The following is a 24670-nucleotide window of genomic DNA, read 5'->3' on the forward strand; positions in this document are numbered from 1 at the left end:
CACATTTTAAAGAACAGGGTATCATGTGGTGGTCACTTACTCACTCACTCACTCATTCGTTCATTCATTCATTCAGCAGACATGTATCAAGTTCCTCACATACATAGAACACTATGTCAGGTGGCAGGGATATAGTGATGACTAAGAAGCAGGGTTTTGCCCTCAAGGAGCTCAAAATATATTAGGACAATATATAACTTTAAAGATTAGTGTGATATGGGCTTATACCCAGAGGTGTAACCAAAGAAGAAAAAAATTACTTCTGACTTGGAGGACCAGGGAAGGCTTCAGAAAGGAAGTGATAATTTCATCTGATTTTTGAAGGTCATTCCCAGGAGGGACAGGCATGTGAAAGGGCTTCTAGATAATACAGAAATCTGTATCACACAGGTTTACTTTATTACTGTTATGGTACCTGTATCACCTGACTCAGGTTGAAGTTTCAAGTTAAAAATATGTCATATGAGATTAATAATTGTATAGATGCTATATGGTACTGTGGGAGATAAATATACTCTCTGCCCTTAAGGAACTTAACAGTATTACAAGAAACAGGGAAAATTATTTGAGAAAGTTCATAGAGTTTCGAGGTGAGGATTTTGATATACTTTAAAAATATTGTCACGTAATTATGTTAGCCTAATTCTCCATTCCCTCTATAATTTATTCTCTATTCACTAACAGTTTCTTTGTGAAAGACTCTTTGTGTGATTCTTCCTGAAAAATAATTTTAAAATGTTTTTCATTATTCCATCATCCTTCTTAATTTTAACATTTTCCTGTAACATTAGGTTTCCTAACTTGACAGATGATTTTCCATTCGTTACATTTTAACATCCAGGTGGTATGTGGATAGGAAGCAGCTTGATTTTTTTTTTTTTTCCAAGAAGCCATCTATATGAGTCTCACTAATCTGGTTATTCGTGGGACAACTTCCTATAGACTAATAGTTCTCCAGTGGGCCTCTTGCTACACTGATACTTTCCCCAAAGATGGTATTTCAGAGGATAGAACCAAGAACCTACATGTTTTAAGTTTTCAGGCAACCCTGAAGTACATCAGGTTTGGAAACCGTCACAACAACCAGCTAATGCCATTTACTGGTTGCAGACTTTGTGAGTCCCTCTTGCTAATAATGGCACTTGACTTTTACTTAAGTTTGAGACTCAGAGCACTCTCTCCATTTATTGCTAAAAATGCTGAAGTATATGATGCTCTTTGGTTTTTACCTTAACTTTATAAGTTGGGCCTTCCAAGACTGTACGTGAAAGACTTTTAGTTTTATTTGCCTGTAATTTCCATATACTTGCACCAAGGCAAAGCAGATCTAGATTATTGTCTTACTGTCTGACTAGGTTCCCTGTAGATGTGACTGAACCACAGTTGATGTGTTTCTAAACCATTAGAATTCTCTATAAAACAGGTTGGTTAGAGTTAGAACAAGTAACTATCATTAACATATGAAGTAAAACAATTTAGAGTAGAATGTAAAGAAATATAATTCAATACCTTTTCCCCATTAGTCATTTCTTCATGTCCTTTTCTTCCACTTCTTTGGGGGAAGAAAACATTCCTCAATAGAGATAACTTGTATTTTTCTCAACACTGTTGTGCAGAGTTCACGTGACTCTGATGATATAGTTTTGTAGATTCGGGGCCATTTGCCTAACAGTGTTCATGGACTTGGACTAAATACGTCTTTTTCTGATATTTCATGCTCAGCAGTGTCTAACCTGGTAAGAAAACGGTGGTCCATGAAACACTCTTATGGGGATCATCTGTTAAAGATGTTGCCTGCTGAATTCAAATCTCCTGTGAGGGCCCAGGTATCTGAACTTCCAAAGGCAGTGCTTAAGTACATTGAGTGTGAGATCCATTGGGTCCTCTCAGAGTTGGGGGAGGTGTAAAACTCTGTAGTGATGGAGTCTGTCTTTTTTTTATTTCCCTGCCCATTAAATTACTCTTTGAAGACAGTGACTGGTAGAAAATCCTAAAATGCATTAACCTTTAAGTTAGTTGTTAGCTTAACTTTTCAGCTGCTTTTGACAGAGACAGCTTTTAAAGGAAGTTTACCATTTTATTTTCTGGGATCAAATTTGAAGAAAAACAAAAACAAAAAAGAACCTCACATTTCAGCCAAAAAATATGTGGGCATTCAGCATGAACTAGAATACAACTGTGGTTCTCCAGTGAGATTAGGGGGAAATGGGTATCAGCATCACCTGAGCAACTTTTTAACTAGAGGAGGTCTGTGTAGGTGTATACAGTTTGAAAAAGTTTCCCAGATTCAGTTCAATTGAGAGCCATTCCTTTAAGAAGGGTTTAGATTAAATACTTCCCCAGGGCCCTTGATAACATTCATCTAGGCAATTGTTAAACCAGATTTCTGGACTCCACCCCCACAACTGAATCAGAGTCTATAAGCTAAGGTGCTTTCTTACAGAGAAGTTTGGAAAACATCAACTTACATTCCACAAGATATTAATAGCTGTAACTAAGGAATGTTTCATGCTGAATTAAGTTTGGGGAATGTTTCAGTCTCCCATTCTTGAGAATTCATAAGACATATAAAGGATTTAAGTTTCTGGGAGGTTCTACCATGAAGGTACCTGTTTGACTTTGTTATCTAGCCTTATTTTTCCGCAGAGTACTTATTCCTGTAGGACATCTATCAGCATTTAGGGAGAGTAGCAGAAATGGGAATATTGTTCTATATAGCCTAGGAAAGTTTTATGAAAGTTTTGCTCACCTATTATCAGTGACATAATGGATCATCATTGTTTTGTCTTTGAAAGATGTCCATGATATTTTGTTATATTGGAAAATAGTCTCCAAAAGCCCAGCGGATATAGTACCATCTCACTCTTGGATGTTTGTTTATCCAGTTCTAGAGGATTCACAAAATATGCACAGTGGTTATCTCCAAATGATGGTATTACAAATGGCTTTATCATACTCTTTGTTCATTTTTCTGTTATCTTAACGTTATAATCACAAAATAAAGTTATTTTAATTAAGAAGATGGCAAGACGGTTGGAAGGAGTTTATAGTATCAAGAAGTTTGGGAACATTGCGATAAAACATAAATACCCATTTATACCCATATGAATGATTAACCAGAATGTTCTTTGAGACTTGTGCAATGTGGTTAATTCCATGGTCCATATTAACAGAGTTAACTGAAAATCTTTTTTTTTTTTTTGGTCAGTCTTGTTGAAAATATTTAAAATATGAATTTATTTTTCTTTTTGAGAAATTTTGATATATTGAATAGGGTTTACTTATTAGTAATTGAAAATCTTAGAGCATCTAAGGGTAATTCTTCTTCTTTACCTTAATTAATAACTTTTTAAGTTGCATTCTTTCTGCATATATTTAGAGAAATACAAAAGGAAAAAGAAATCTCTACGGGCATTGCCATGTAGTACCCTACCACACATTTTATACCTGCCCATTTAGTTAACATCAGTAAAAACATCCGTAAAAAGCATACTTGTTGAGGTTATCTTGGCAGCAAATTAGGTGGAGTCAGAAACCCAAATAGCTCTACTCTAGAGCTGCTATAACCGGAGAAAATGGTGTCCTTTGCTTCATAGCTCTTTTGAGGCCTATTCTGGAGGGGAAAGCAAAACAAAAAAGTTGTTATTTTAAAAGTTTCCCAGAAGAGTTTCTGGGGTGTCAGTAATACCACATCAATACCATCCCTCCCCACTAAGTGTTCTAAAAATTTTAGAAATGGACACAGGAATCAGGGATCACAATACTAGCTAGCTGTATACCTGACAAAACTAGTTTGCAAAACAAGGCCAGGACCTGTGAACAACATTCCCATAAACCTTGAAATCCACTTGTAGGGAATATTTGGTGTGTGGAACAAATGTTTATCCAGCCATCTTATAAAGAACTGTGGCTTCCTTATTCATGTCTTAATTCAAAATATCAATGATTGTTATACAGGATTGAAGCTATTGGTGTGAATACTATCTAGGGATTGGCTGAATATGTGTATGACTCGGGACATAGGTACTTTGCTTTTTCTTTACTTGGATTTTTCTTTGGTGTTTATTCAGGAAATATTCATTCGGTACCTGCTATATACTAGGCTACATACTAGATATTACCTCATAACATTATTGGCTCAGTTTTAGTGATGCTGGGTGAAGGTTAATTTGCATTACAAAGTCCTGAAGTTGTAAATGACAAAGTCAGAGTTCAAGCCTGACTCTGACTTCTAGGCGCTTTTTTTTTTTTAATTGATCCATGCTACCTTCCTGTTTACCTTTCCATCTGAAAATTAAGCACCAAAAAGAATTTTAATTAGCTGGATAGTCTTTTTTTTTTTTTTTAAGGATTTTATTTATTTATTAGAAAGAGAGTGAGTGCACACAAGTGCGAGTGCCCCGGGGAAGAGGCAGAGGGAGAGGGAGAAGCAGACTCCTAGGGGACCAGGGAGTCCCACATGGGCTCAATCCCAGGATCCTGGGATCATAACCTGAGCCAAAAGCAGATGTCTTAAATGACTGAGCCACCCTTGTGCTCCTAGTTAACTGGATAGTCTTAATTAAGTTCTAATAATTAAAGTTTTACTATAGTTTATCTTACCTTTTTTCCTTCTCAAAGGAAAAGGAGTGTATGAATTATGACTTATGGTTATAATTATGAATTATGACTGTATGAATTATGATGTGTGCTAAGTCACACATTATCATCCAAAATAAATAATCTTAACTTCAAAACTTAGAGTGTAGTAATTTCCTTATATAAGTTAATAGGGGTTCTTTATTTTGGAATTTTTACTAGTTGAGATAGATAGAGTCCCAAGTTAAGACAGCATGGTTACCAAAGGGTCAAGTATATTAATGTTCCCATGCATGTCTGAGTTTCTAGTTCTTTCTCACTTTATAGGGCTTATCAACAAATCAAGAAATTTCTTTCCATTAATTTTCATTACAAAAGTTGAGTCCAGATTTCTATGAGAGCAAGAACATAAATTGAGATATAAGAACACAGCTAAGATCTAAAATCTGTCCTTTAAAGAAATGTTATGGTAGTTGATCACAAGTCAATATTAATCTATTTACATGAGATTCAAGTTGAGGGTCCGTCAGAAAGTACTTACTAGGTGACGTTATATGCAAAGCATCATACAAGATTCAAGGAGAGTGGAAAACAAAAATGGGACACAGTATTAGCCCTTATGTTTATTTTAGCTGATGAAGAAGAAGTGTGTAAAGTTATCTACCTCTTATTTAAAGTGACACAGAGGAAATGTTTAGGAAGCAATGAAAAATGAGATTGGAAATGTAAGTTGAAGCCAGATTGTATGTATGTATACCAAACTGTCCAGTATGGGAGACATCAGCCACCTGTCGCTATTGAGTAGTTGAAATTTGATGTGGCTGAGAAACTGAATTTAAAATTTTATTTAATTTTAAATTTAAATAGCCCCATGTGGCTGGTGACCATGTAGCTCAAAAGTGAAGAGCCAGTATTTTCCAGCAGGATGGGGAGACCCTAAAGAGCATTAAGAAATGAGGAAGGAAGAGACAAAATGGCATAAGCAAAATAACGTGAAAAATATTGTATCTTGCCTGGCCCTTTATATAATATAGCTTTATCATTATCCCAGGTTAATAACTTATCTTGAAATTCTACTTTTTTGCTGTAGATGTATCTTCCAAAATATACTATTAAAAACATTTAACAGTTTGGAATCATTAAATTTTTTAGGGTTTTGCTATAGCAAACATTTATTTATATCCTTATATAAAAATTATCCATTTCATTTAAGACTCTCTTTCATCAGTAATTATTTCATTAGGTACTAAATTTCTCCATGTGTTATATTTGGTAAATGTGCCAGTGATCTGGCTGAAATTGCCAGATGGGTAAGGAATGTGGTTGGTTGGACATCAATCTTAATCCTTTCCATTAAGCTTATATCCTAATTTTGGTACCTAGTCTGATTTATAGATTTATAACAGATTATGCTCTCTTCAGTATATAAGGTATACCCAAAGCAGTAAAAGAGAGTATGTCTTCTCTTAAAGTAATACGTAGTTTCAAAAAAATATTTATTAATTGGTCATTTTAAGTCTTTTTAACATGTCTTTAAAATGTAATAGAAAGGCTTTCTGAAATGTCTTTGAAAAACAGTACTAACATTCATTACAGGCTAAATCATAATAGTCATTTGTGCTAGTAATTCTTGTGTTTCTGTGAATGTGATTTTTAACCTTGTTATAGCTGAATCCACCTATTAAATCTTTAATAAAATAGAACTTTATTACATGGCTAAAACATCAGTGACATTTTCTTACTTAGTAGTCTGGTATAACCTTTATATATCTAATAAATACTTACCAGTATGGTTAGATTTTTGTCTGCTATTAATAAATCTTTAAGACAAAAGTAAATTATGTTGTTTATATAGTGATTTGACTGCCTTAACCTAGTTTTTGTTTTTTATATTAATCATGATCGGCTTTATCTTAATTTTCTTTCTACACTAAATTCAAACATAAAAAATAATATGTGAATACACTAATTTGACAGACCTCAGTGGTTCACATTCCTGAGTGAAAAATTAAATGTGAATTTCAGTTACGTGACTCCACAAACTAATAAAAAAAATGGAGGGTGAATTTTATATTATATGAATTATATCTCAGTAAAGCTGTTGAAAAATCAGCCAGAGAAAGGACCAAAAAAAAAAAACAAAAACAAAAACAACTTGTTAGAGATAATTCTGAAAGGGAGAAGGTTACTTCCTGGTATTTTTAATGGACACTTAATAAAATTTGAAGAACTGTCCCATTATGGGGAAAGATTAAGGTTGATTTTTTTTCCTGGTTTGAAGTTTCTTCGTCATTTTAACTTATATGAGGAGGCACTCATTCAAGTAGTACTGAATTAAAACTTGTCATCAAGTGGTCTATTTTAACCAGAATCATTTCCCCTCACCCATCAGATACCTGCTTTGTCTGAACTATTCTTTATTTGGAGTCTGAGCAAGCAGCTGTTAGGAGGGCATTTAAAATGAGGTTCAAGGTAGAAATAAGGCTTGGTAACTCTCCTCTGCCCAAAGTACAAGTGTCAGAATTTTAACTAGGTTTTTCTTTTGTTTGAAACAGTGATGACTCGTGGCACTGCCTCCAGCCCATCCTATAGATTCATATTGAATGATGGGACAATGCTTAGCGCCCACACCAAGTGTAAACTTTGCTACCCTCAAAGTCCAGACATGCAACCTTTCATCATGGGAATTCATATCATCGACAGGTACTACTTATTTGGAGAGCTTCATATGAAATAAGTCAGTTCACATATCTCTTCTTAGAAAAAAATTTTTAATACTCTTGATGGCTAGAAAGCAGAAATTCTAAATTAGGCATTAAGCTAGTGTGATGAGTATATAATCACTATATCCATACTGGGTTCTATAGTTTTTTTGTCTAACAATAATAGCCTTATTGTATAAAAAAAAAAAGAAGAAGAAGAAGAGGAAAGAAAAAGGAACACAGGAAAGGTTAGGCTGAAAATATGTGTTTCAGGGGTAAAAAACCAAAAAGATGGCTAAAAATAGCCAGCTGTCCATATGTGAACTTTGCTCTTATAAAAAATTTCAGTTTGTTAATATTGTTATTTTTATTTATAAAAGTGCTATATTCTCATTAGGGCAAACTCTATGGCTCCTGAGTTCAAGTTGACAGTTTCTCAAACTACAAGTCATTAAACTATCAACTTGAGATTTTTGAATGTCATTGCCTCTAATTTGTTCTCCTCTCTAAATACATTTTACATTGGTATATATGGTAAATTCATGGAACCATTCTTTTATCTTATGAATTATTCAAAACCCTACATTTGCAACTATTTAAAATGTAGCATTAAACAAAAACAAAGACATTTCCCCTCACTTCATCTTTTCCTCATCTGATATATTTGCTTATTGGAACATGGTAATACCAGTCACAAATCTGTTGTCATAATTATGGATTTGAGTAAAGAGCTCGATGAAAATCTGAATTCAGTATTCTGTTTTTTTTCTAATTTTAGTTTAATTTATGCTTGTGAGTGGAATTAGCACAGTTCTTTTTTTCATATTGTGATTTCTCTTTCAAAACATCTGCTATGTCTGCATATCACCCTTTTTAATTTTTACATCAGTGACACAGTATTTTCCTTACCCAGTCTTCCTCTTTGGAGTTGAAATACTTAAAAGCTGTAACAAGGGAGTCATGAATAAAAGACTTGTAAACAGAGGTGTGGGAAGTTTCTCTTTCAACCAAAAAAATTACTGTAATGTTAAGTATTTGTACTAAATTTTGAAAAGTTTAAAAGTACATATATTGGATTTTTTCTAAGGCCAAGAAGGATTTCTTTCCCATATAACTGAAACCATTATCCAATTTATGGGACCATGAGCACTGTTTCCTATTAAGCAGTGCTAATATTTCACAGTAGCACTAACAGTCCATTGTTTTTCCTTAATTTAAAGTCATACAGAAGCTCTTTACTTGATGGCTTACAATATTAATGAGGTTAATGGTCTTGGCTTATAATATGCATCATAAAAATATTTTAATGGAAACCAGTGAAGATGTTTGAATAATAATGTCTTTCCCCCCCCCTAGGGAACACAGTGGTCTTTCTCCTCAAGATGACACTAATTCTGGAATATCAATTCCCCGAGTAAACCCCTCCGTCAATTCTAGTATCTCGCCAGCTCATGGTGTGGCCCGTTCGTCCACATTGCCACCATCCAGCAACAACATGGTATCCCCCAGAGTAAACCGCCAACAGAGCTCAGACCTCCATAGCAGCAGTCATAGTAATTCTAGCAACAGCCAAGGGAGTTTTGGATGCTCACCTGGAAATCAGATTGTAGCCAGTGTTGCCTTAAACCAGGGACAGGCCAGTTCCCAGAGCACTAACCCCTCTTTAAACCTCAATAATTCTCCTATGGAAGGTACAGGAATATCTCTCGCACAGTTCATGTCTCCAAGGAGACAAGTTAGTTCTGGAATGGCACCAAGGCCCAGGATGCCAAATAATTCGTTCCCTCCTAATATTCCAACATTAAGCTCCCCTGTTGGCATGACAGGTACTGCCTGTAATAATAGTAGCCGATCTTATTCAAACATCCCAGTAACATCCTTACAGAGCATGAATGAAGGACCCAATAACTCCGTTGGCTTCTCTGCCAGTTCTCCAGTCCTCAGGCAGATGAGCTCACAGAATTCACCTAGCAGATTAAATATACAACCAGCAAAAGCTGAGTCCAAAGATAACAAAGAGATTGCATCCATTTTGAATGAAATGATTCAGTCTGACAACAGCTCCAGTGATGGCAAACCTCTGGATTCGGGGCTTCTGCATAACAATGACAGACTCTCAGATGGAGACAATAAATACTCCCAAACCAGTCACAAACTGGTGCAGCTTTTGACAACGACTGCAGAGCAGCAGTTACGCCATGCTGATATAGACACAAGTTGCAAAGAGGTCCTGTCCTGCTCAGGCTCTTCAAGCTCTGCCTCTGCTAACTCTTCAAGTGGTTCGTGCCCCTCCTCTCATAGCTCGCTGACAGAGAGGCACAAGATTTTGCACCGGCTCCTCCAGGAGGGTAGCCCCTCGGACATCACCACTCTGTCTGTTGAGCCTGATAAAAAGGACAGTGCATCGACTTCTGTGTCAGTGACTGGACAGGTACAAGGGAGCTCGAGTGTAAAACTAGAACTGGATGCATCGAAGAAAAAGGAATCAAAAGACCATCAGCTCCTACGATACCTTTTAGATAAAGACGAGAAAGATTTACGATCAACTCCGAACCTGAGCCTGGATGATGTCAAGGTGAAAGTGGAAAAGAAAGAACAGATGGATCCTTGTAACACAAACCCAACCCCAATGACCAAACCGGCTCCTGAGGAAATTAAACTGGAGTCCCAGAGCCAGGTAGGTAATCCCTCACTGCATGATGCACATTCACAGTTATTTGTTCCTTTTCATGTATTTTATGCCAACCATAAACCAGATTTGGATTCAGGCTATGTTTTGTCCTACCCTTTGGGCACGTGTTAAAAGGTTAGTATCATGGTTGAAGCATCAAGGGATGCCCTCAGACAAAGTGATTGAGAAATCACAGAGTGCCCTCTTTGCAACTTTGGAGGGCTGCAGTTTCAACGTGGCATTCTAAGCCAAGTGGAGATTTGCTTCTTTCTATAAAATCAGTTCACAACTTTGGAGAGTTTTAAATATACCTCTTCTGCCACCCTCCTCCCAACCCCACCTGTTGAGTCCAGCTCTTGGAAATAGGACCCAGAAATTTGTATTTTTACGGAGCTCCCCAGGGAACTCTGATGGGTAGCTAAGTTGGGGAACCTCTGATGTAAGTGAAATGGGACAGAAGTGTGAGGAGGTGGGCAGGACAGCCTAGTCTGGCTTTCTTTGCTATTTAGTTTCCCTTGAAGCAGTTTTCTAAGGCTGTTTCTCTTTGCATCTGATTCTAATTACCTTTAACCTTTATCAGAATAGGGACTTTGAGATTCTGGGACTTTGAGTATTCTGAAATAGAAGTAAACATAAATAAACCTTTGCATAACTTGTTACAGATTAGGAACCTCTGTGTTCAGGCTGAGGTGGGGGTGGGGTGAAATTAACAGGCACCTTCATTTATTGAATAATTGCTCTGGACCCTGGAGGAATTTAAGAAAAAAAGAAATTATAGTCTCTCCCCGCTAGGAGCTTACAAATTATTTGGAAAGAATGTAGACAAGTATGAAATAGCTGAAAATGTATGTACAAAGCAACTTGTCAATGAGTTGTGAAACAGGGTTCACACTTAGTGTGCGTTGGTCCTTCATTTCTTGAGCCAGCTTTATGTTCTGCCCTCCGGCATACTGCATTCTAGACACGTGGAAGTCCTTGCCATTCCTGGGATAAGCCATGTCTCTCCTAAGCATCTTCTGCCTTGCTCTCCTTTCTGTGTCTGCTGAACGTCTCATCCTTCACAAACCAGTTCAGACATCATCCCTCTAAAGCCTTCCCGACTGGTCCTCGTTAGACATTTCTTTCCTCTCTGCACTCCTAGTGCTCCATATTGTCTCTATGTACTATTTGTAATAACACTATTTTGGTTACTTCTGTATGTGTGTGATCTTTGAGGATAAGACTATCTCTCAAGTTTCTTGGTACAGGTAAACTAATACTATGTTTTTAAGCTGAAAAACAGCTTTGAATAATAACTACATTGAAACTCTCACTCTTTAAAATTAACTTAAGGGGCGCCTGGGTGGCTCAGTGGGTTAAGCCTCTGCCTTCGGCTCAGATCATGATCTCAGGGTCCTGGGATTGAGCCCCACATCGGACGCTCTGCTCAGCGAGGAGCCTGCTTCCTCCTCTCTCTTTGCCTGCCTCTCTGCCTACTTGTGATCTCTGCCTGTCAAATAAATAAATAAAATCTTAAAAAAATAAATAAAATAAAATAAAAATAAAAATAAAATTAACTTAAAAAGTCACAGCTATATAAAATAATGCCATTGTGTGCAATCCTGGTACATCTGTTTTAGCTTACATGGACATACATTTCTACTGAGTTTATGCCTATGAATGGAATTGCAAGATCGTAGGACATGTGTATGTTCATCTTGAGTTGATAACACCGGTTTTCCTAGTGTGTACAAAGAATGCCCTCTAGTTGTTCCATGTTGTTGCTAATATTTGGTATTGTCAGTTTTTTAATTTTAGCTATTCTGGGATCTGTGTAGTGATACTTAATAGTTTTAATTTACATTTCCCTAATAAATGTCTTTTTGATCATTTGGATATCTTCTTTTTTGAACTTTGTATTCAGGTGTCTTGCCCATTTTCCCAATACGTTGTCTTTTTCTTATTGACTTGTAAGAGTTTTTTATGTATTTTGGATGAGTCCTTTATTGGTTATTTATTTACAGACATCTTCTCTAGGCTTTGCCTTGCCTTTTCTTTCTTTCAGTGGTACTTGTGATGAAGTGAAGTTCCTTATTGTAATTGTAATGTAGTCCAATTTGTCAGTTTTTTCCTTTAAGATTAGTACTTTTTTGCACACATATAACAAAAGATGTGTTCAAAGATGTTCATAGTACCTTTGTTTATATTAGCCCCAAACTGGAAACACCCCCAAATCCAACACAGTAGAATGGATAAATATACTGTGGTATGTTCATACAGTGGGTTGCTATTTGAAAACAAATTAACTACTGCTACCTGTGACAAGATTCAGAACTTCAGGGGCGCCTGGGTGGCTCAGTGGGTTAAGCCGCTGCCTTCGGCTCAGGTCATGATCTCAGGGTCCTGGGATCGAGTCCCGCATCGGGCTCTCTGCTCAGCAGGAAGCCTGCTTCCCTCTCTCTCTGCCTGCCTCTCCATCTACTTGTGATTTCTCTCTGTCAAATAAATAAATAAAATCTTTAAAAAAAAAAAAAAAAAAAAGATTCAGAACTTCAGAATGCAATGCTAAGTGAAAGGAGTCAGACATTTAGAAATATACATATAAATATATTTTTAAAAAATATAGATATATATTTCTGTTTAGACAGTCTAGAAGCATAAATTTTAGTTCAATTAAATATGAAACCCAAGCAGGAAGATATTTTATGTTAATGAACAATCTCAAAGTAATCATTAGTAGAATAATGTTGTGAAATAAAAGCCAATTTTCTCCTATGCATAACCTCAGACAAATGTAGGGATATCCTATCTAGTCTAGAAGGTAGGTTTCTTATTTTGTTAAATCCTCAAGTAGAAAGTAACCTTCCTGGGATCTTTGAAGCTGATATACTGTTTATAAAAATATTTCTCAAAGCTTTATCAAATTATAAAGTTATATCAGTGTAAATTTATTTTTTATCCTATCCTAAAGTAAAATTTCAAAAGATTTTTAAAAATATGACAAAGAAAATCATCCACGATCAGCATAGCACAATATTCTTGACACTTCTTGCCAGTCTAATCTTTCTCCAATGCATAAATTTTATGCTAAAATATAGTAGACGGATGATATTGCATATTATCTTATATCCTCTGGAATAGTAATATCAAAAGCATCCAAACTGTTTTCCAGTAGCTCAGGTAATTTTACTGATCTTTAATTACTTCTTCTTTCTTCACTTTCTCATAGTCACACATAACTCATAGAGTATAAAGGAACAACTTTTTCTGCATTTATTCTAGTAAAGTATAGACTATATTTCCTCTAACTTTGGTTTCTGTTCTTAGTTTACAGCTGACCTTGACCAGTTTGATCAATTACTACCTACACTGGAGAAGGCAGCCCAGTTGCCAGGCTTATGCGAGCCCGAGAGAATGGATGGTGCGGTCACCAACGTAACCATCAAATCGGAGACCCTGCCAACTTCACTTCAGTCTACCACTGCCAGACCCACTTCCAGGCTGAATAGTATGTGTTGGAAGAAAACCTCATTTTAAATGTCTAATGATAATGTGCACTAGTGCTTTGTTTCTCAGCATTACTTCACAGATCATTTATTTGTTGAGAGTGAACTATTTTTGCATTAATGCCACCATAAATAATGTACAGTTACTTTTATACAGGTGAACTTCACTCATCATGAATATCTTAAGTTATAGTATAACTTCCATCTTTTTTTTTTTTTAAGATTTTGTTTATTTATTTATTTGACAGAGAGAGAGAGAGAGAGAGATCACAAATAGCCAGATAGGCAGGCAGAGAGGGCGGGGGGGGGAGCAGGCTCCCTGCTGAACAGAGAACCCAATGAGGGGCTTGATCCCAGGACTCTGAGATCATGACCTGAGCCAAAGGCAAAGGCTTAACCCACTGAGCCACCCAGGTGCCCCAACTTCTATCTTTCTGTAATTAATGTTGAAGTAAAGAGTTGATGTTAAGGAGAGCAGTTTTGTGTGTTTTTACGCAAAACATTCCATGCAGGACTCTCAAAAATATAATATTAGTCATATTATATTATCTAAAGTGTCTCCCTTGAATGGAAAAAGGGATTTTGTGCTAAAATCCTGTGGGCAAATGCTGCATGGCACATATACCATTCTCCTATTAAAATTCCATGGTGCATATTAAAGGTTTTAAAAAGTCCTATGTTAAAGGTATCCGCTTTGATTTCTGTAATCCTGCATTTACCATACTTTCTTCATTATGGAATTCCTTTTCTCAAGTCATGTTACCCCCCTGGAGCACCATTTAGGAGGACTGTGTCAAGATGGATCACTGCTGCTCTAGCCTAAAGAGACACTTTAAAGTGTAACACTTTAAAGTGTAAAGACTGGGCTGTCAGGTTTTTTTCATCTGCCAAATTTTTAAGTTGAAGATAATAGTGGTAATTCCATTGTATAACCTTGAAGCCAAAGGAAACTAAGCAGCTCACTTTCAAAATTTGCCCGTGTTCCCAATCTAAGTCTTGTCCCAATTCTGACAAGATCAGATTTATTTATTTCAGTCTTACTGCAGCTTTTAGCTGTCATGACACAATTCCTGCAAGTTTGCCAAGATTTCCAGGAAGCTGGAAAAAAAAGGTCTTGAGTCATTTGTGACAGTTTTGGAAGCAGTCTTTCAGCTGACCAGAGCACTAGGTGTGAGCAGGAACCCAGGTTCAAGTCTTACATTCTCTGTTTATTAACAGTGTTACTTTGGGCACATGACTTTCTGGAGCTTTATTCTTTTTATCTTCAAAAGGAGAATGAGATGAAATTACTCCAAAAGTCTCTTCTAATTGGAACTAGAATTCCAATTCTAGTTCCAACTAGAGGCTCCAGATTCTGGGATACCAGACAGAGTTGGGGAAACAAGAAGGTGTAGGGCTAACAGGCAAAAAAATAGAATCTGAATATCAAATGGTTTGATCCTGGATCCCCATCCAATATGGGAGCCTGGGGGATTTATCTCAGGAGAACTAAATGGCCAGAATGAAGATGTCTAGATATGAGTATGTACAGGAAGCTCCCTAAAGTGCAAAGGTCACCCTGCCATCTAATCATCTAACAGAAGTCTCCCAGAAGACACAAGCCTCACACTCAGCTCTCACACTGAACAGACACAGAGATCACCAGGATATTGAGGGAAGTCTGCAACTTCAAAGAGTAAAAGAAACAAAAAGAGGGGCGCATGGGTGGCTTAGTGGGTTAAGCCTCTGCCTTCGGCTCAGGTCATGATCTCAGGGTCCTGGGATCGAGTCCCGCATCGGGCTCTCTGCTCAGCAGGGAGCCTGCTTCTCTCTCTCTCTCTCTCTCTGCCTGCCTCTCCATCTACTTGTGATCTCTCTCTGTCAAAAAAATAAATAAAATCTTTAAAAAAAAAAAAAAGAAACAAAAAGAGGTTGCAGGAAAGCTATATAACAAGTGCCTGGGTGGCTCAGTTGGTTAAGCGACGGTCTTCAGCTCAGGTCATGATCCTGGAGTCCCAGGATTGGGTCCCCGCATCAGGCTCCCTGCTTGGCAGGGAGTCTGCTTCTGCCTCTGACCCTTCCTCTTCTCATGCTCTCTCTCTCTTATTCTCTCAAATAAATAAAATCTGTAGGAAAAAAAATTACACCTATTAAAAATAATAATAAACAAACAAACAAAAAAACAAAATTTTTGAAAAGATATTTTATCCGTATGGGAAGAAAAAGGGGGGCAAAAAATAAGAAAAAAATTTTTTAAATCTTTGGAAACTAGATATTCAGCATTTTAAAATTTTAAGAGAAATCGTAGAAGAAAAAACTGAGGAAAACTTTCACAAAGAACAAAAAGACCAAAAAAAAAAAAAAAGGGAAAGAAAAAGAAATAGAAAGTTGGGAAGAAGAATATTAAGATTGACCGAGGAGGGCCAATAATGATTGATAAGAATCAATCAAACAAGCAGTGAGAAGAGGATAAAAAGGGAAGAGATGATGTTTTCAAAGAAAAAAATTGAGAATGTTCTAAAACCAAAGGACATAATTCTTCAGATTGCAGTGGCTGAACAGGTATCCAACACATAACATATGAAAAAGACCTATACCAAAACTTATCATGATGTAATTATGGAACATACCAGAGAGAAAGATTCTAAAAGCTTTCAGAGAAAAGATGTGAATTGCATGCAATGAGTCATAATTACCCAAACTTGGAAGCTTTCAAGCCATGAAAAGACGGGGAGAAACTTTAAGTGCATATTGCTGAGTGAAAGAAGCCAATCTGAAAAGCCTATGTACTGTATGATTCCAACTATAAAGCATTCTGGAAAAGGCAAAACTGTGGGACAATAAAAAGATCAGTGATTGACAGGGATTTGTTGTTCGTGGTTACCAGGGGGAGGGATGAAAGGGTAGAGCATGAGGGATTTTTAGAGCAGTAAAATTGTTCTGTATGATACTGTAATGATGGGTACATGTTACCATACATTTGTCAAACCCCGTAGAATGTACAACATGAAAAGTGAACCCTGTAAGCTATACATTTTAGTTAATGAACATGTGTCACTATTAGCTCTGGAATTCTAACAAATGTAGTACGTTAGTGCAGAATGCTAATAATAGAAGAAACAGCCCAGTCTAAAAAAAATAAGCAAAGGATTTTAAAAGACACCTCATAAATGAAGATTGAAAATAGCCAATAAGTGCATGAAAAGATGACCAATATCATTTAATCATCAAGGAAATGCATATTAAAACTATAATGCAGTTCTACTATACATGCATTAAAATACCTCAGATTTTCAGAATTGACAGTAGCAAACCATGATGTCAAAGGTGTGAAGCACCTTGAACTTTGGCATTGCTTTTCAATATGTAGAAAATGGTAAAATTGTTCAGCAGTTTCTCATCAAATGAAACATATATTACCATGTGACCCAACAATCCATCTCATAGGTGTGTAACAACAGAGAAATGAAAGTATGTGCTCATCAAAAGAACTTGACCACAAATGTCCCTAAAGCTTTATTCATGATAGCCTCAAACTGGAAATAGTCTAAATGTCCATCAACAAAGAAATGGTACATTTATAAAATGAGATATTGCTCAGCAGTGAAAAGGAAGAAACTAGTGGTACATGACATGAATTATTTTCAAAAACAAGCTGAGTGAGAAAAGTCCGGATCATTGGTTGACAGTGTTGGGTTGAGGCAGAGAAAATCAACAGCAAAGGAGCTTGAAGAACTTTTAGACATGACAGAAATACTCTATTTTCTTTATTGAGATGGAAGGTTATGGGTTCATATCTTTGTCAAAATTTATTAAACTGTACACTTAAAATGGGTGCATAATATTATATATAAATTTGGGACACCTGGGTGGCTCAGTGGGTTAGGCCTCTGCCTTCGGCTCAGGTCATGATCTCAGGGTCCTGGGATTGAGCCCCGCATTGGGCTCTCTGCTCGGCGAGGAGCATTCTTCCCCCTCTCTCTCTGCCTGCCTCTCTGCCTGCTTGTGATCCCTCTCTCTCTCTCTCTGTCAAATAAATAAATAAAAATCTTAAAAAAAAATGAAAAAATTATATATAAATTAGACCTCAGTCAAATTTATTTTAGAAATATCTGTTAGAGTAATTTCTAACCTATAATTATACATAATTATATATATATATATATATATATATATATATATATAATTAGCCATCCAAATTTCCAGTAGTTGTGAAGATGGAAAAAACCATTTTCAGATCTAAAATGGCTCAGATATTTGTATGGGATAGTCACCTTTTCTAGTGAAGGCCCTTAGGAAATGTACTTCAACAAAAGAGGGAGAAAACCAAAAAAGAGAAAGATATAAGGTCCAGGGGAAAGGATCTGAAAGGAAGTCCAGGAATGATAGCTGATCAATAAGATTGGGGAACAACCAATACAGATTGGAATCTGAATCTTCTGGAAAGAAAGTTCTAGGGGAGAAATGAGATATATCTCTTTTGAGTTTATTGAAAAGATTACTGATAGGTTTATGTCAACAATGTTGAAGCATCTGAAAGATTCCCCTAGAAAATCAAGCAGATGAAAAAAATAAGACATTTGTTAATTCCAGATAAAGAAAGCATAGTACAAGAGAGGAGGTTTGAACATAGTGCACAGTGTAATTTTGCAATGAGTAATATTTGCATAATCATAAGAAACTAAGTATTAACTTTTTATGTTATAAAAAAAACTGTGATAGGGAATTGGAAACATGGGAGGTGGTAGGTATGGGAGAATTAAGACCTCATCTATCACAACGGGAAGTCAGTAATCTGAAATTGAGACATCAAGGAATAGCAGCATATGTGTATTTAGAAATAAATAGGCAAATGCCAAAAAAAACCCCAGCTATACAAGTTGAGAATGGCTGCCTCTGTTAAAACGGAAGTAACCAAAAGATTAGAAGAGTTAAGGCTTAAATCTGCTTTTATTCCTAATGGACCTTTTGGCCTTGACTTTAAAAATTATGTACATATATTAACTTGATAAAAAGTAAACGTAATAAAAGAAGAAAGTGTTTTCTGGCTGCACAGGTCTGTGAAAACAGAGTGTTTTTCCTTCATAGTCTGTCCTGAGGCAAATAGCTCTTTCTTCTCTCTGAGATTTCCTCCCCTGAATATAGCTCCATGTATAAAGGTATATAAATAGGCCAGAATCTGTTAAACCTTGTGCTATAGTGTTGGCAAAGGCCAAAAGCATAGAAGGGGAAGATCCTGAGATAAAGGAGGGCGAGGATGATAGATGCAGACAGTATGGAATTCCATATAGATGAGGGGGAAAAATAAGATTTCAGGAGGTATAAGGCTAAGGAAGTAAGTTGGGCAGAATAAAGGAAAAGAGCATAAAGGATTAGAGGAGGAAAAAGAATCTGGGGACAAAAATACGATAACCTATCCAGTAAAGAAGAGAGTAGCCTCTAATTCCCTGGCTCCTCTATCTAGCTTGCCATCACTACCTTTTCCTAGAACCAGAGTCCTTCGCTGGGTGGCTGATTCATATCTTAACCTTGTGCCCACCTGGGAAAATCAGACATCTTTCTTTAGTCTTCAGTCTTAAGCTGAACCATATCAAGTGCAAATGCCTAGAGTAGAACAGAGTTTAGTCACCATCCTATTTCACCACCTGAGGTACACCAGTTAGAACTTCTGGGTCTTTCTGCCATGGCACTCATCTTTTCTCTTGCCTTTTCTTTTCCTTTTGCCCTTTTGCACTGTATTTCAAGAGAATCTCTGGGCCACATTTTCCAGATCAAAACTGAATCTTTAGCCATATTCATTCTGCTTTTCAGTTCCATCTGTTGAGTTCTTTTAATTGTAGCTATCATGTTTCTAATATCTAGAAATTATTTTTCTTCTCATAGGAATCCATTACCTTCTATGGGTATGATAAACCTTGTAATCTGTGTGGCAGTAAATTTATCATACCTACTCTAGGCCTTGTCCATTTTCTCTAAGAATATTTTTTTCCTCCAAAGTTACTTTCTTTGTTAAATTTGCTCTCTCCTTTTCCTACCATTGACTTTCCTTGTGTGTTTGGTGGATTTGTGCTGTCTGTCCATATACACTGACCAAGGCCCAGAGTGAACAATCTTCACAGCTAGAGTGTGTCTTTAGCTAAAGTGAGAAAGCCTTCTGCTCTGGCAGCAGATGTATGTTCTGATGTATAGAAGGCCTGTTTCTATGTTGCTGTTGTGAGAGAGTGGGGCTTGGTGGTGGGGAAATCCTCATCAGCCTAAGCACACACTGGGAGATTCCCTGGGCAGAACTCCCACTTCACGTCATGCTCCTACTCCTTAATTCCCAGGGGCAGAAGCCAGAGTCTTCTGCTCTTGGGGCGGGGCTGGCTGCAGCTGTCCCTGGACCCGCTCTAGTGACCACTGAGCTTCAAGTTCTGGGCTTCTTTTGGGGAAACTCCCCTTCTTGGAGAATCTTCTTTTTGTCTTGTGGATTTTTTAGTTTTGTTGAAGTTTTACCATTGGTTTGTGCCCTTTGTTTCATCTTTCAGAAACTCTTCATCGTTTGAGTCAGCTACCATAATACTTCTTTTGCCTTTCCTTCAGATGGAGATTTATTTTTCCCTTTTTATTTCTGTTGTTCTTTCAGAGGTTATTTAGAGGTAAAGTAAAATAGAAGGGATAAATCTGCCACATTGAGCCAGAAAATTCCCTTACATATGAGAAAATGAAGGACCAGAGAATGAAAAGAAAAAAAAAATACACACAAAAATTTGCCTGAAGTTTTCCACTTAGTACGTGCAGAATCAGGATTTAAATCTCAGTCTGCCTAGTTTCAAAACATCCTGTTGATACGCATACCACACACCCATGTAGTGTGACCACGTGATTTAAATAATTTTTTTTAGAAATGTACCACCAGAGCCCATCAAGAGACAATAGGAGGGTGTTGTTGATCAAAATATGTATAGTGTACCTCTGTGGCAGTAGTACCTTCAAAACCTGTGCTGTCTTTTTGACAGTCTTCAAATCCTTATCCTCTGAGGGCGGATTTGACTTCTGATACTTTTCTACGGTTATTTGGAGTCAAATTTGTTGATCCAAAAAGAATAATGCTTCTTTTTTTTAAATCCAGACCTAAATTAGATCTTAACTGTGAGAAGATATATTTTCTTGAGGGACCTGTATACTGTTCTAGATAGATCTAGAATTCCAAAAATATTTGAACTTTGAGAATATCACTGGAGTAGGTGAATGATCTTGTGAAGGGGATGATTTTATGTTTGGGTAACATACACACCCTGAGCTGATTATTTTTAAAAGCGCAATCTCATTTATTTGTAGGCCATTAAAATAGTTGCATAACTCTAAAAATAATGAGGTTCAACATAAAGCACTTTCAATACTTAAAAAATCCATTTTAATTTCTCTTTTCTTAGTGTGTTGTGCCTCTTGGTAGGTATCTTTTGCTACTATAGAGCTGTGATGATTACCTATATGTAGAGATAACTTATCACATATGAAAATATATCTGAAATAAAAGTTCTAAATAGAATTGCTTGGTCAAAGGATAGATGGATTTTGTCAAATGGCCTTCTTAGATATAGTGCCACTTTACACTCAAATGGATAATGTTCTTCTACACATCCTTTCTAAGACATTGAATTATATTCTTTCTTATCTTTGCCAACCTGATGGTTTGGGTTTTTTAAGTTTTAATCTGTGAGGTTTTTTTTTTTTTAATTAGGTAGATCATTTTTCAGTGATTGCATGTGACCCGTTCATATTCTCTAACCATTTATCTGTTGGGTTTTTCCTTTTGTGTCTTGTGATTTATAGGAGGTTTTTTTTTTCATTCAATAAGTTCATTCTTTGTCTATATCATGTTTAGAAAAATAAAACACTCTAACTGCTGTGCATTGCATTTGCATTTGCATTTGCATACAGCCAAAGGTAACACAAAACTGAGCCAGAAACCTCTTAACCAACACCTGAAGAAAGTAGCTGAACATCAGAATCACTAGGTAGTGAATTGTCTGTTAGTGGAGTAGAATGTGCAAAAGCCACTCTAATGGTTAGACAGTGCTTTCTACTGTGTGTAGAAATGGTTGGATTTTTTAGTAATGTGACTTTGTTTTGGCTAATGGAGATATAAAGTTTTCCTTTTAGCCAGATTTTTAAAAAGACTTATTTATTTATTTGAGAGAGAGAGAGAGAGCGCACGCACAGGGGAGGGGCAGAGGAGAGGGAGAGAGAATCTCAAGCAGACTCCGTGCTGAATGCAGAGCCCACAGGGGGCTCCATCTCATGACCCTGAGATCATCATGACCTGTGCTGGAATCTAGATGCCAGCTGTGCCACCCAGGAGCCCCTAAGCAGATTTTAAATGGAGAAAATACGACGTTGAGCCCTTTGCAAAGATGATAAGAAACATTAATAGCTTGATTAGGGATCCCTAAGCGCTTGTTTTCTACTCACTTCAGCTTCCCTTCTCCATCACAGGGACTGGGAGAGACATCAGTGCTTCCCTTTACAAATTATCATGCCTGTCTTGTGTTGCATATATACATACTTACTTTTGAGATAGGGCACAAACATGGCCAAATATCGTCGGTTTATTCCCCTAAGAGAAGATAATGTGTATTTCTTAGAACATTCCAATAAATCCTTGAATTTTTAGTAGAAATAAATTTCTAAAAGAAATCTTAAAAGGCTGGCCTGACTTTTAGAATAAAAACTAACTTCTCTGGGGGCACGTGGGTGGCTCAGTCATTAAATGTGCATCTTGGGCTTGGGTCAGAGCCCCGCATCTGGCTCCCTACTCGACAGGAAGCCTGCTTCTCCCTCTCCAACCTTCTTCTGCTTATGTTTCCTCTACCGCTATGTCTCTCTCTGTCAAATAAATAAATAAAATCTTTTTAAAAAATAGAATAAAAACTAACTTCTTTTTGTCCAATTTTGTCCAGTGTATTTTCTTAATATTTTCCCCTAGTAAAATGAGATACTGTATCCTGTTACGGAGTCAAATAAGATATCATATAGTAAGTATTAATGGTAGACAGCCTTATAAATTTGCTTTAACTCTTAAATATAATTAATTTTAACTAGGTTAGATTTCTGAAATAGAATAGGACTAAAGAATTAATGTTTGGAGTAGAGCAATGGGTCAACTTATTTGACCAACTTCCTGTTTTAAATAATGATAGGAATTAAGTGATTATTTTCCCATCATCATTTGTGGTTAGTGTTGTTTGTTGGGTTTTGTTTGCTCTGTTTTGGGAATCCTACAGAGTTTGATTTTTCTATCATTTGTCACAACAGAGAAGACAAATTTAACCAAAAGCTCTAATTATTTGGATTTAGAAATGAATGTGCTTACTTAGAATCCTATACTTCACTCATAATAAATGTTGAGGATATTTCACATAAAAGTGAGCCTAACATGTTCTCTGTAGTTAATAATGATCAATATCTACCATTAAACACGTTTTTTCTCAGGCATTCCTAAATCTACTTATTCTCCATTCATTAGAAAGAAAACATAACTCCAAGGTGGGGCATCTAGGTGGCTGAGTCAGTTAAATGTCCTACTCTTGGTTTTAGCTCAGGTCATGATCTCAGAGTCATGGGATCAAGCCCCATGTCAGGTTCTGTGGTGGGTACAGAACCTGCTTAAGATTCTCTCTCTTTCCCTTTCCTTCTCTGCCCTCTGTGCTCACATGCATGCTCTCTCTCTCTCTCTCAATAAAATAAATAAATAAATAAATCTAAATTCCAAGCCATTTTTAGTTGTTTTTTAAAAAATTACATTAGTTTGCGAGGACTGCCATTATAAATACCACAGACCAGGTGGTTTAAACAACAGAAATTCATTTTCTCATAGTTCTGGAAGCTAGAAGTCCAAGCTGAAGGGGTTGGCAGGTTTGGTTTCTTCTGAAGCCTCTCACGGTCTTGTGGATGGCCATCTCCTTACTGTGGCATCATGGTCAGCCCTTTGTCTGTGTTGTCTGTGTCCTAATCCCCTGTTCTTATAAGAACACCAGTCCTGTTGAATCAGAGCGCACCTTAATGGCCCTATTTTAACTTAATCACATCTCTGAACACCCTGTCTCCAAATACAGTCCCATTCTGTGCTACTCAGAGTTAGAGCTTTAACATATGAATTTTGGGGGAATACATTTCAGCCCATAACAATAATTAATTAATATATATCCATTTTCAGAAATTACAGATAACCATTATAAACATTAAAAAAGGTCAAAGTCAAAAAAAAGAAAAGTCATCCTTAATCTTACAATCAAAAAGCAACCAAAGATATACATACCCTTTCATAACTTTTTCCTACTAATACACACAAAATAATTTATAAAACTAGAATTATTCTGAACATAATATCTTGGCTTATGGACTTTTTTTCTTTTTCATTTAATGGCACATTATAAATATCTATACCATGGTTCCTTAATCAGTCCCTACATTTCTGGAATTCAGATTATTCACAATTTTTTCTAGTCTAAAGAGTATAGAAATAATCAGGTTTCCCAAAAAAATGCCTAAACAAAAACCTTCTAGAATGCATATAGTATTTTCTTCCATTATAAAACATAACTAAATCTGTCTCTTCATTTGTCATCATCGTAATCATGGGTTTTTACACTGTTATATAGCCAGGTTCTCAGTTAACAGTTGCAAAGCTTTGTCCATTTTCAGAATGGCCCCAGACTGCTGTGCCCTTTAGTTTCTGTTCCTGCCTGATACAGAACAAAAGAATTTTATCTTGTATTTGCTGCTCTCGTGTCATGATAACATCTCTATCCCCACCTGTAGCAGATCCTAATGTCCTCTAGACTGAAAAAGCAGTAGCCAAAATTGTTATAATTATCTTTAAAAAGAAATAATTTCGGGAGGCGCCTGGCTGGCTCCATTGGTGGAACATGCACCGCTTGATCTCAGGGTTATGAGTTCAAACCTCACATTGGGTATAGAGATTACTTAAAAATAAGATCTAAAACATAAATTTTTTTTTTTTAATTCTCACAAAGTTCTGAGTGAGTCTCCCTATGATAACATCAACTTACGTGCGAACTTTTTTTTACATCAGATTTTCTTTGGTTCAGAGAACTTTTTCTTACTTTCTCACTGGTTATTATGAGGCCACATTCTAGACAGTTTAAGTTTCTGAAAAAGGGGCCAGTGTACCACTGAAATAATATTTTATAGGGGATATCTCATTCTTCCATACAATATATTGTTTCTGAAAAATACTGTTTATGTATTTT

The 24670-nt window shown here is 36.5% G+C and overlaps 1 protein-coding gene across 6 annotated transcripts in view; it reads left to right on the forward strand.

Moving 5' to 3' along the window:
• The window catches only part of NCOA1 (nuclear receptor coactivator 1), a 237210-nt gene that overhangs the window by 176480 nt on the left and 36060 nt on the right, over positions 1 to 24670 (forward strand). For all 6 annotated transcript variants that reach the window (XM_059405242.1, XM_059405246.1, XM_059405243.1 and 3 more), the window contains 3 exons: positions 7134 to 7281; positions 8637 to 9957; positions 13258 to 13438. In XM_059405242.1, the coding sequence (XP_059261225.1) occupies positions 7134 to 7281; positions 8637 to 9957; positions 13258 to 13438 (1650 nt within the window). The remainder of the gene's footprint in view (positions 1 to 7133; positions 7282 to 8636; positions 9958 to 13257; positions 13439 to 24670) is intronic.

This window comes from Mustela nigripes, chromosome 7 (genome assembly GCF_022355385.1).
Source record: "Mustela nigripes isolate SB6536 chromosome 7, MUSNIG.SB6536, whole genome shotgun sequence".
NCBI classification, from domain to species: Eukaryota; Metazoa; Chordata; class Mammalia; order Carnivora; family Mustelidae; genus Mustela; species Mustela nigripes.